Consider the following 12,750-nt stretch of genomic DNA (forward strand, 5'->3'; position numbering starts at 1 on the left):
GGTACCAGGAAGGGGGGGGGGGCTGATCCTTCATTGGTATAAAACTTATTTGATGTGTGTTGATATGGTCTTGAGTTCCCTCACCTTGTAAGCCCAGTTCATAGGTTTGAGATTTCCGAAGTTAATAACATAATCTCTTCTCATAATTTCAAGAATCACTACATCTCATTCTCGAATCCAGATCTTCTACGGCGCGTTACTCATAGCGGCCTGTGCGGTGTAGACTGGGCTGCATGTGCAATGACCACCTTACCCCCACTTGGACAAGATGTTTGGACAAGAGTAAGACGATCATTACGTGTGCAGCTCAGTCTACGCACTCAGGCCGCTATGGACAGCGTGCCATGGAGGATCTGAAGTGCTCATTCTCTCTCTGCCTATCTGTTCGATATATAATTGACACTATTATTAGCCAGCCCACATTGCCACACGCACCTTTTAAACTGCATGAGAGAAGTCATGTGCGAGTGCGTGGTCGGTTACACAACAGTCGGTTTTCATTATCAATGTAACGTGCCTCCACCGAACAAGCCTTTTAAAAAAATTCTAAGTCTTAAAAGGCAAAATGTGGGCAACTAAAAATTGTGAAACTAAAGAGGTAAGAAACCTCAAAAGTAAGTGTGAAGTTATCTTGAAGACTAAGTTTAGAATCAGAAAACCCTGATGTGACACGGCGAAAGAGCTGGAAGATGATAAGCTAAAGATGGAAGAAGCTTCATATTGTCAAAAAGAAAGAGAACATATGACGCGAAAGGGAAAGGACTGTTTACTTGTTATAATCATCTACTGTGATTCTTTCTAATTGTAGCACTATAGATAATATAATCTTAGATTTGAGATTAGTTAGAATAATTTATGTGTGATTCCTTCTAATTAAAGCATACTAGATAATATAATCATAAATTTGAGATTGGAAAGTGGCTATAAGATAATCTTCTATTAAATTCGATTTGAATCGTCTTGAAAAATTTAGAATAAACTAGCTAGTAGTACGTGGGCTGGGTTTAGAATGTCGTGATGAGATAGTTAGGTCCATATCCAGTGTGGGCATTAGAGCATTGAGATGATCTCTCCTTAGTATGAGAGGACCAAGAAAGAAAGACGCACCTCTAATGTATCGGTTATTTTACACACAGTAAATGCTAGGTAGTCAACTGCGAAACGAATATCTAAGTAGTAAATGCACCCCAAGTTGAGTGCACTTGATCCTATTTCGACTTCAACATTTATTAGGAGGAAAAAATAATAGAGAGGGTATGTTGTTTAGGCTCATATTATTAGTATTTTATTCTTCAATAACAAACCCTAACTCGGTGATTTGAAAAAAATTTCATCAAAATATTAAGGAAGAGGCAAAAACTCGGAACCCAAGGATACATGAAATTCTTTTGGACACATTAGATTATATCTAATTCTTCTATCTCGAAAAGAAACTTTATTAGCATTTTATGTAATATTATTGTTTTAAATATAAGATTGCGAGATTTTATGAATTTCAGATTATTGATACTATCTTTTTTAAAACTTACATTACAAATTTGAGATAATCACAATTGCCATGCCAAGCTCCTCTTCTCTAGTGGTGTTAAGAGTTTGCTTGCACTGCTCCTCACAAGCCCAGTAGAGCAAAGTATTGTTAGGTGCTAATACTTCTACATTATCTATTGCCAACCCCAAGTAATTAGGATTAGCCTATTGATTTAAGATAATTTAGATGGTTGTGTCTCCATTCCATGATTTTACAAGTTGTCTTGCTGAATTTGTTGTTTATAATATTTTAATTTGGTGCAAATCAATCTCCCATGTTGTCCAAAATATGTAAAGTTTGATGGGTATCTACGATTTTAAAAAGGCCCAGTTGGTACAAGTTTTAGCTACTGCATTATCTGTGAAACTTAGACCACTATACTTATGGATCTTTGTCCCCTTCAGTTCCTTGCCCGGTCCAGTTCCCCCAGCCTGTAATAAGGGGGGAGGGCAATGACCACCCTACTCTTGCCCAGGTGGGGTCCACCCTCCTTATTACAGGCAGTGGGGAATTGGGCTGGGTAGGGAACCTGAGGAATAATTTTCCCTATACTTATGTGGATGCAAGTTAAAATGTGACACGAGGGTCATTTGATAAGTCAAATGTGTATTATTATTTTTTTTGGGTAAAAGTCAAATGTGTATTGCCATTTGAAGAATGAGGTTTAGTTGTTTTTTTTTTAGGGGTAAACAAAGCTTTACTAATAAGAACGTAAAATACACATGGATTTTGAATTATAAATAAAAAAGAAAAAGAAAATCTAGTTTATTGTGCAAGAGATTGAACAAAAAACGAATTGTGAAAAGACTCCCAAGACCCTGACAATTCTAAGTGCGGGGTTTCATTGTTGCTCGTGGAACTGATAATTTCCAACATCCACAGATTCTTACGGTAAAAAATGACCAGTCAGGGTGGGTGCTTGGTTCGAGGATGGATTGGATAAGGTACTTGCCGATTGCCGAAGATGTTTGGCTATATTCAAGACTTTCAAGTCATCCGACTGTGGAGGATGGAGGGTGAGGTTCAAGGATAGATATATGTAGTATTCGGTTGTGGAGGGGAAAGGTTCAAAGTTCAATGGTGATGAATTTGGGTGAGGGAGATGTGGTGGGGGGGGGGGGGGTGGTTGAGATTCAAAGATAGAGTTGGCTGGATTGGTTGTGGGATTATATGGGTAGGAGGTGGCTGGATTGGCTGTGGTGGAGGTGGGAACCCATTTAAATTAAATGAGGATAAATTGGGAATGGAGAGGACTAGTTGGTCATGGGTGAGCTTTTTATTTTTACGTAGAAAAGATATCTATCGATAATTTTTTTTTTTGGTTAAAAGATAATTTATTGAAGATCAAAGATAATTACTCGGTTGTAATTCGCAGAGCCATTGGCTTCTCCTATAAGGATTGAGTGGAACTTGGGATGGGCTAGAAAATTAAACAACACAACCCACTGTGATTTTGGATGATAATGCCCAAATCGTCGATGGTCGAACCTGGAGAGATTGAGGTATCACAATTAACCTTATAAGTATCTGGTGGGAGAGGGCTCCATCCAGCAGGTTGGTCGGTATTAAAAAGAGTGGGCTTAGTGGGCGGTGAAGCACCTTTGTAGGGAGAAGAGTCCTTGATAAATTTTGAGTGGGCTTGTTGGGCTGTTAAGGCTACTTAATTGGATCCCAATGATATCCATTGATAATATCAGATTCTTGTGATCTGAAAAAAATGATAATAGATAGAGCCATTCTGGCCGAAGATAGAGTTCGGTTTCTCTGCACGCACCAACAGGTGAACGTACATGTGAGAGCCAACCACCTGTCCTATATTTGTCATTTACAAGGGGAGGAGGGGTTTTTATGGAAACAAAATTAAAATATGATTGGCTCTGAGATGTACATTCACTTGTTAGTACGCGCAAATGATTCATTCTCCGGATACAATATCAAAATAAAAAAGCTAAATATATATGAGATGTCCTTAATAAGAGGGGACCGAATCCTTAGCCGTAGTTAGGATATGACCTCTAGATTATCACTTTTGATCATCAAGTGATAACCGTAGAGTACTCTGGGAAAATAACAATTTGGATCCTCTGTTGCTGCCTGCCTGTGCGGCCAATGTGCAGCCTCACACAAGCAGGGCGTGGACCCGACCTGAACAGGGTGCTCGGGCAGTGGGTAGGGTGGTTATTTTGTCCCTACCTATGTGAAGCTGCACGCTAGCCGCATAAGGGCAACAGCAGCAGAGGATCCGAATCTGGAAAAATAATGGAAAAGGCATCGTGGTTATTGATAAATTGATAACTCATAACCGTTTGAAGTGAATAACTGCCACACGGACTGACAGTAACCAATGAAGTGAAACCGATGTCCACTAATAAGGAGTGATGAGCATTGAAAGACGACCCATGATTATCTTTAAGAGCCATACTTGGATTGAAATTGAAGAAGTTGATTGCCGCAAGGAGTTACTGGGTCGGTCAGAGAAATTACAAGTTTATAACCTTTGTCCACTTGTGGACATTGATGGGAATTTAACAGGTTAGCCCTTTGATGTCCTTTAAGAGCAATAACTAGATGAGATCGGCGGCCTTCGTTACCGTGAGAAATTATGTTACCACGAGTGTGAGGAATTGAGGATTCATTGAAGAAATAATCACTAGCTACATGCATGGTTTGATTGTAATTCAAATGTAACCCCTCTAAACGAGTTGTGAACATGAGAACAAACATACAAGCACGGCAACATAGAGAAACATCTAATGTCAATATGGCAAAAAAGACTTGAATCCAAAGATTATCATCATATAGCATATCATAAGATAGGCAATTGATAGACATGAGAATCATGGATCAATTTAAAAACACATGAAAAATAGCATGCTACCTATCAAGCAAGAATCTAACGTATGGAAGCATAGAAAATAGACAAGATGCATGCAATGTTGGAAGAAAATAAATCATCCATAAAGAGATTATGACACATAAACATGCTAGCATGAAGCATATCATGATAGATCTACCATAGGATCATGAAACAAACATGCAAGTCTAACCTAGTGGGATGCAGAGTGAACGATTTGGATGGGGTTATGTGACCTAGGACGTGCTAAGGAGGGGTAGACCTCCTAAAATCTATAAAATAATCTACGAGTTTAATGTTTTATATGTTTTGGTGCTTACAATTTCTTTTGTGTGTGGAAAATATATTTGTTTTTTCAAGTGCTATAATGGGTAATCAGATTCCAATCATTGAGAAAAGCATGTCCTTGAGACCAACAAGCATCAAACTGGAGATATCAAGCAATTCAAGAGACTTCTGTTATGAAGTGGTGGACCACAACTTGAAGATCAAGCAAAGCCATCCATGAGATTCAAACAACTCAAGCCATAACTTGAAAACATTAAGAAGATATTTCAAGTTTGCTTGAATGTGTCCCTTGATAACCTTTATAGATTTTATATTGATTCATTTAGCATAGCATATAAATTAATTGTAAGATTTATACAAATGATATTAGCTTATATTGCCACAAGGCCTAAAATTGCACTTGTAGTCGATGGAGTGGTCAACTAGTTTGAATGCAGATAGTCTACCAGTGAGCACATGGCGACTGACTGGGACAATCATCGATAGTTACCAAGAACACCATTATGCAAATGATCAATGAAGCAATTGATCGAATTTTTGACCGACAGAATCCTAAAGGTGTTCAACTTCAGTCTACATGATAACGGCCGATCGACCCTTTTAAGCAATTGATCAACAATAAGAGAGTTAAACGGCTAGAAATTTGACTGATGGAATATTTTTCTCGGTCCACATGTAAGTGTCCACGGTTGCCACGTCCATTAGTGATTAGTATAATTTGAATTCCACCATGGACAGCTAGATAGGATAGACAAAAACAAAAAGGTCCCACCTAAACGTGACCATTGCATCGGAAAATTTCTAGCCAAATTGTGGGCCACCACACCAAACATGCAGAGCACGTGTGACCAAATTGACGATGCACCGTCTTTACAATCTCTGACAGACTACCGCAGTCCATGACCATGATCGTAAAGGCATGAAAACAAAAATCAAAACAGTGAAGGAATCAAAAATAAAATAAAGTTTCATAGCTGGAAAAGGCAGAAAGCTGACGCAGAATTTTAGGGAGGCGAAGTGTCTCTATACGTTCGAATTTGAGGTAATTTCGAATTTTATTTCTTGAATTTTTTGTTTCCTTCATGTTTTCATATGAATTTCTTAGGTTTTGTTCCAATTTTACTCTAATAATCTCTGATCGTCTTTGTCTAAATGTTCAGAGTTCAGATATTTGGGTGATTACGGGTTGAATTCGAAGCTATCGAATCTAGTTCAGGTGTGCTTGTGTTTTAGCTTATTTATTTCTTCTTGCTTTTTCCTCCGGCAATGGTTTGATTTAGGAGAGATAGGAGAAGAATTTGGAAGAAATCTGAATTAGTAGATCAAAAGGGTTCAACTTTTCGGTATGCAAAGTGAGGGTTGCTTTGAATTTTTTAATGCATCTGTTGTGTTTAATCCATTGTTAAATAGCACTGATGGGTATAGTTTAACTAATGTGGCATTACATGGATTAATGTGGGGTTGTGACCATCCTGTTCTTGTGCTCCGCTATTCTCTTTGACACTGAAATAGAGATTAATATGAAAGGGAAAACCAGTAGAGAACAATAGAATGAAATTGAAGAATGAATGGTCATTTATTCTAACACATTAGAAGTGTGTGAAAACGATTTATTTGGATAATAAGTTGTCTTTGCTGTAAATAATCTGTTCTGCATATCCAATTCTACTACTGTCTGTGTTCCCTGCCATTGACTCAAATGGGATTTGTAACTATGTATGTGCGGCATATCTCTGAATGAACGATTTGGAACTTGAGTTGTCTACTTCTCTCCACTGAACCATAGAAAAAATTGATTGTATTTAATTTGAGAATTTAGGATCATAATTGCCATTTCAAAATTTGATAGTATAAGTGACACTGAGACAGCTTGGTTATTGCAATACTGAAAATACTTGTGTGAGAGGATGAAAAAAGATTTAATGGTCAAAGATCGAATGACAATCTGCTAGAATAACTGAGAAGCATTTTTCACCCGGGCCCCACACACAAAAAAAAAAAGGAAGCTGAGAAGTATTGATGAATGAATTGAGCTCTAAGTCCATAGTTCGTCCTCACATTATCAATGTTGAAACCTTAACAACCAATGGAGATTCTGACTAACATCACTCATGCATCTCAACATCTTCGTCTCCTCTGTGGTCATTCTATTGATGTGTTCTGACTATCAACTTCGTGTGAGCTATCTTCCTCTCTAAAGCCATACACTTCGGTGGGCCATGAGGTCTCCAAATGACCTGATAGAGTTATGGGACCAGAGTTCGGTTAGGGTTCTCAAGAATAAATAGCCTCCGCAAAGAAATTAAAAAAGTTCAGGAAGAACAGTAATCATTAGAAAAAGTGCACACCCTCTAATACTGCCCATCCTCAGTATTAAAGCATCTTGCAGGCAATCACTTAGAGATAGGACACTTGCAACTTCAGAATCTCTAAACACTCTTCTAGGTCCTAAATTTGAACCGACACCTCTCTCAACTATCATTACACAATCCTTGACAAGTTTGTTCTTTAGGTTGGATAAGGAATGAAACCTATCCTTTATAGTGACCTCATCCCATTACTTATCTTTCCAAAATCTTATCCTGTCACCCTTAAAAAAATTAATACCTGATCCAAGTGAGGAAACATAGTTGTCAGCAATTTTTTCCTTTGGTTGGAGAGGTGTGTGAAGATAGTGGAAGTGCTGAAGAAGTTTTCAAACACCTCTCTCAACCATCACTACACAATCCTTGACAAGTTTGTTCTTAAGGTTGGATAAGGAATGAAGTCTATGAAACCTATCCTTTATAGTGACCTCATCCCATTACATATCTTTCCAAAATCTTATCCTGTCACCCTTAAAAAAATAATACCTGATCCAAGTGAGGAAACATAGGTTGTCATCAATTTTTTCCTTTTGTTGGAGAGGTGTGTGAAGATAGTGGAAGTGCTGAGGAAGTTTTCAAACACCTCTCTCAACTATCATTACACAATCCTTGACAAGTTTGTTCTTAAGGTTGGATAAGGAATGAAGTCTATGAAACCTATCCTTTATAGTGACCTCATCCCATTACATATCTTTCCAAAATTTTATCCTGTCACCCTTAAAAAATTAATACCTGATCCAATTGAGGAAACATAGGTTGTCAGCAATTTTTTCCTTTTGTTGGAGAGGTGTGTGAAGATAGTGGAAGTGCTGAGGAAGTTTTCAAACACCTCTCTCAACCATCATTACACAATCCTTGACAAGTTTGTTCTTAAGGTTGGATAATAAAGTCTATGAAACCTATCCTTTAGAGTGACCTCATCCCATCATATCTTTCCAAAATCTTATCCTGTCACCTTTAACAAAATCATACCTGATCTAAATGAGGAAACATAGGTTGTCAGTGATTATTTCCTTTTGTTGGAGAGGTGGTGAAAATAGTGGAATTGCTGAGGAAGTTGGCAGCAATTTTTCCTTGTCTCCCTGTGTTTTGCTTGTTTGTTTTTTTCATTGCATATGTCTCTCAGGTCAAACTGTATAGTCTTCATATACTCTTCGTTCTAATGAATTATTTTTCTGCTGATCAAAGAAAGCGTGGTGACTAGAACAGACTGTGGTCCTGTCATCCGCTGCATACAGTCCAATCATTCAGGCAGAATGGTCGGTTAACTTTCTTCATTTTTAATTTATGGACATGTCTTGGGACAAATAATTTAGGCCCAGTGGTCAATGCTTTGAATGGTCCCTTTTTTTGTCCAACTTTTCGTGATTAAACTGTGTATCATCTACTAACATTCCTTCCAAAGTATGAAAGAAAAAGTAATAAACTGAAATTGTTTTTCCTCCCACTGATACTCATGCACATCCTCATTTTTGAAGATTTGTCTCATATGTTCAGGTTTTCCCAAATCGCAATGCACTGTTTGGTTTCATTTAGCCAGTGAAAAAAGAAGTTCCTCTCCTTAAAGGCATGAATGCTTTTGGTGAAGCATAGAAAGGTACCAGAGATGAGCCTTGGTAAAGTCATCTGATTAGGCTAAACTGCATCAGTGATGACTCATGGAGAAAAATGAGAGGTGACTTTGATCACAGTTTCTTTAGTGCATCAATTTGGGTTCTTTTCTTCAACCCCCCCCCCCCACCAAAAAAAAAAAACAACTAGGAATGTATCTCTTTTTTTTTAACATTATACAGAGTTTCTTTTTAATCGCAAATCTATCCCCATTCTAATGGAGTTGATTTGCTTTTGAATGACATTTGTTTCTTTTTATCTTCTGCTTTTTAGGCACTGTGAGAGGGTCTTTTCGAATGGAGATGCCTATGTTGGTAACATGAAACAAGAACTTCCACATGGTAATGGGAGATATACATGGTCAGATGAAACAGTTTATGAAGGTGAGTGGGAGGAAGGCAAAATGACAGGGAAAGGGAGGATTTGTTGGTCCTCAGGTGCAACTTATGAAGGTGATTTTTCTGGTGGTTATGTTCATGGTTTAGGCACCTTTACTGCAGTTGATGGTTCTGTCTACGTTGGAGCCTGGAGGATGAATGTACAGCATGGTCTGGGAAGAAAGAAGTATTCTAACTTGGATGTTTATGAAGGTTCTTGGAGGGAAGGGATACATGAAGGCAGTGGTCGGTATTCCTGGTATGCTGGAAATACATATACTGGGAATTGGAAAGCTGGAAATATGTGTGGTAGAGGAGCTATGAAATGGGAAAATGGTGATTTGTTTGATGGCTTCTGGTTGGATGGACTGAGACATGGCTCAGGTTTTTACAGATTTGCTGATGGGGGTTATTATTTTGGAACATGGACGAAGGGCCTGAAGGATGGAAAAGGAACATTCTATCCTGTTGGAGCTAAACTTCCTTCTCTAAAAAAGTGGTATAACTCTGTTGGATATTATGATATGAAACACAGCTTGTTATCTCATACTTCATCAGCAAACTTGGAAGATTTTGATCCTAAAAAACCAAGAGTTAAGCGCAGTCTCTCTGAGAAGCTTTCCATTGGTGGCATTTTTAGGAGTCCTGGTCGAATATCACTCAGGGCTAAATCATTAGATGGGGCTTTTCGGGTAGGTGATCCCGTAGGTGAAGCTCCACTGTTGGACAGCTCCCATTCATTGTCATTTTCCTCTAATGAAGATCAAAATAAGGTTCAGGATCACTGCAATTTGGTGTATGAAAGGGAATACATGCAAGGAGTGTTAATTAAGGAGAGGGTTAGGAATGATGCAGCAGAGTTATCACACAAAAATAAATGGAGAAATAAAATTCAACCAAAAGAACAGAGGAAGAAACCTGGTCAAGCCATTTTTAAAGGCCACAGGAGCTACTATCTGATGCTTAATCTTCAACTTGGTATCAGGTAAATAAGCTTCATAGTATAATGTTAGTCTTATAGAGAAAAGATCCGCAGACTATCGTGTACAGATTTCTTCCCATGCTCTCATAAAAGTGAGGGTCCCACACATTTTTTTTTTAAATCTATTTTAAAAATGTGGGGTCCACATAGATTGATACCCTTCTCAAACCACTAAGTGGTGGTAGTGTGCTGATTCCTTCCCACGCTGGCAGCATGGGAAACCCTCCTCCTAGTCTTATTTGTGTAATTACATGTTCTGCATAATGTATTTCCAGTTGGAAGCTTTCCTATTAAGTCACAGACATCTTTTGTTAAAATGCTCTGGTGCATGCATGGTTTAAAGTATCGGTCCGTATCATATCGTATCGTTATCGGTCGGTACCAATACGATACATACCGATATGTATCTATTTTCTTTTTTAGAAAATAGTATGTCTCAATTGGTGTCATATTGTATCGGTTGATACGGACCGATACATACCGATACGTACGTTAAAGGGTTCTATGAGAGTATCGATACATATCAGTATGTATCGAGCCATATTGGCTCGATACAGATCAATATGGTCGATTCCAACCAATACACGTTGATACGGCCATTAAAGGCCGATGTGAGTATGTGACTATCAAATTATAATTTTTTTTTTGAGATAACAAATTGAAGGAGATTTCATAGAAAAAGGTAGGTTTTAAAAAAACTTGATCTTTGTGTTTAAATCATGGTTTTTAATCCTATTTTTTGCTATAAATCTATAGATTTAGGTAAAACTAAGTAAATTGATGCATTAAACTTGATCATTTGCAAGGATTTGTACTCAAATCGATGAAAGTGTCTTGTCCCATTATATATCGTTCTCCATTTTAGTGTTTATGCATGGGGGCGTGCCTTGGTGCAATGGTAAGGTTGCTCCATTGTGACAGGGTTCGAGTCTGGAAACAGCCTCTCTGCGAAAGCAGGGGTAAGGTCGCGAACATTATGATCCTCCCCAGACCCCGCAGTGGTGGGAGCCTCGTGCATTGGGTATGCCCTTTTTATGCATGATACATGTTATATATTGCTTACTTATATTGCTTTTATGCTCAAAAGTGTATTTCCATGCGTAGTAGCATACAATACGGAGTGCAGGGAATGTTCACGTACGTGAACGACTCACAGCTGTTCAGATGGAATCCATTCTGTGGGAATGTTCCATCTGAACGGCTTTGAGTCATTCCCGTACGTGAACATTCACCCCCGTCTACAATACGTATCTTCAATATGATACAGTACTCCTCTTAAAATACCCTTCCGATACGATACCCAGTACTGATACTTTAAACCTTGGGTGCATGGAGGGTAATATTCATCGTCATTGTATATAGTGAACATTGAACCTTAAATCCTACAATTTTGGCTAAGAACAAACCTTACACAGTATATTCCACCAAGTATGTTATATCCTACTTAAAACTCATAAGGTCACGGACATTGTGAATCTATATGGGTTCTCCATTCTATTCAACCCTATCTACAGATACTCTTTAAATGTATAATATTAATTATATCATAAAATTATTGTCCCTTCATCAAAAGTATAATTTATTGTTGTTAGGTTTTTTGTCAATTTGTAATTTTCTTTGAATACATTTCAATACTATATTCATTACTCTGTTATGTACCTGACCCTGATTCTAGTTCTTCTGACTGTAATTTAGCTAATGAATTGCTCTGTTGTCTTGTTGATTTTATAATGAAGATCATGGATTCTTCTTTCTTTGGTATTTTGTGGGATCTTTGCAATTATTGAATGAACTAAAGTTTACAGGTACACTGTTGGAAAGATCACTCCAGTACCGATGCGTGAAGTACGATCTTCTGATTTCGGTCCTCGAGCAAGAATTAGGATGTACTTCCCGAGAAATGGTTCCAAGTTGACTCCTCCACACAAGTCTATTGATTTCTATTGGAAGGATTATTGCCCAATGGTTTTTAGGTATTTAACCATCATATGGTTGGTATCCTTAGTTTAATAATTGTCTACATAAGTTGTTTCCTGATTTGACCAAAAGTTCAGAAATTGAACAATTGCCTCATACTTTTGATAAACTTATATTGTGTTCCAATTATATGCTAGTAACCATGGAATTCCCATTTACCAGCAAACGTGAATTGAGTTTAGGTTCTTTTTGCATCTGGTGCTTTATTATTAGATACATGCATGCTATGCAATGAACATAAATATTTATAGCTTTATGTAATATTTGTTCATGATTTCATTATGTTGGACTAAATATGGAGAGAGAAATTGAGGCGGAGAACCGGTAGGACGACTCTCAAACCAACAACCCTTTGCTTTGATACCAAGTTAGAATGTAGAGAATGTAAGAGAGCAAGAGACCAAGAGAGAAAGAGGTGAGATGAGAGTAGGAGGATGAAGGAGAAGAAGGAGAAGAGTAGAACAAGAGAAATGATGGTAGAATGTTGTGTGTTAGAGAGTTGTCTCTACCATACCTATATTACTTCACTAATAAGATAAAAGGAATTACATACACCTCCCTAGAGAGGTAAAAGGTAAAAAAATAGAAATTACAATATAAGGCAACTAGTCAACAAACTAGTTCCTAAAGTACCCTTACTACATAAACTCTAACAGATTGGTGGGCCCATAAGCGGTCAAAGCTGGGTTTTGGAACCCCAGATTGTATTATTTGGTATATTTGCTTGGGTGCTCCCATATGTGTTGCCAGAATTTACAAAATTGCCA

General features: G+C 37.8%; 1 protein-coding gene across 2 annotated transcripts in view; it reads left to right on the plus strand.

Moving 5' to 3' along the window:
* The first annotated feature begins 5,767 nt into the window (after positions 1-5,767).
* LOC122669046 (phosphatidylinositol 4-phosphate 5-kinase 8-like) overlaps positions 5,768-12,750 on the plus strand; it is a 30,281-nt gene continuing 23,298 nt past the window's right edge. For both annotated transcript variants that reach the window (XM_043865673.1, XM_043865674.1), the window contains exons 1-4: positions 5,768-5,886; positions 8,534-8,711; positions 8,921-10,009; positions 11,812-11,979. In XM_043865673.1, coding sequence (XP_043721608.1) covers positions 8,695-8,711; positions 8,921-10,009; positions 11,812-11,979 — 1,274 coding nt within the window. In that variant the 5' untranslated portion in view covers positions 5,768-5,886; positions 8,534-8,694. The remainder of the gene's footprint in view (positions 5,887-8,533; positions 8,712-8,920; positions 10,010-11,811; positions 11,980-12,750) is intronic.

This window comes from Telopea speciosissima, chromosome 7 (genome assembly GCF_018873765.1).
Source record: "Telopea speciosissima isolate NSW1024214 ecotype Mountain lineage chromosome 7, Tspe_v1, whole genome shotgun sequence".
NCBI classification, from domain to species: Eukaryota; Viridiplantae; Streptophyta; class Magnoliopsida; order Proteales; family Proteaceae; genus Telopea; species Telopea speciosissima.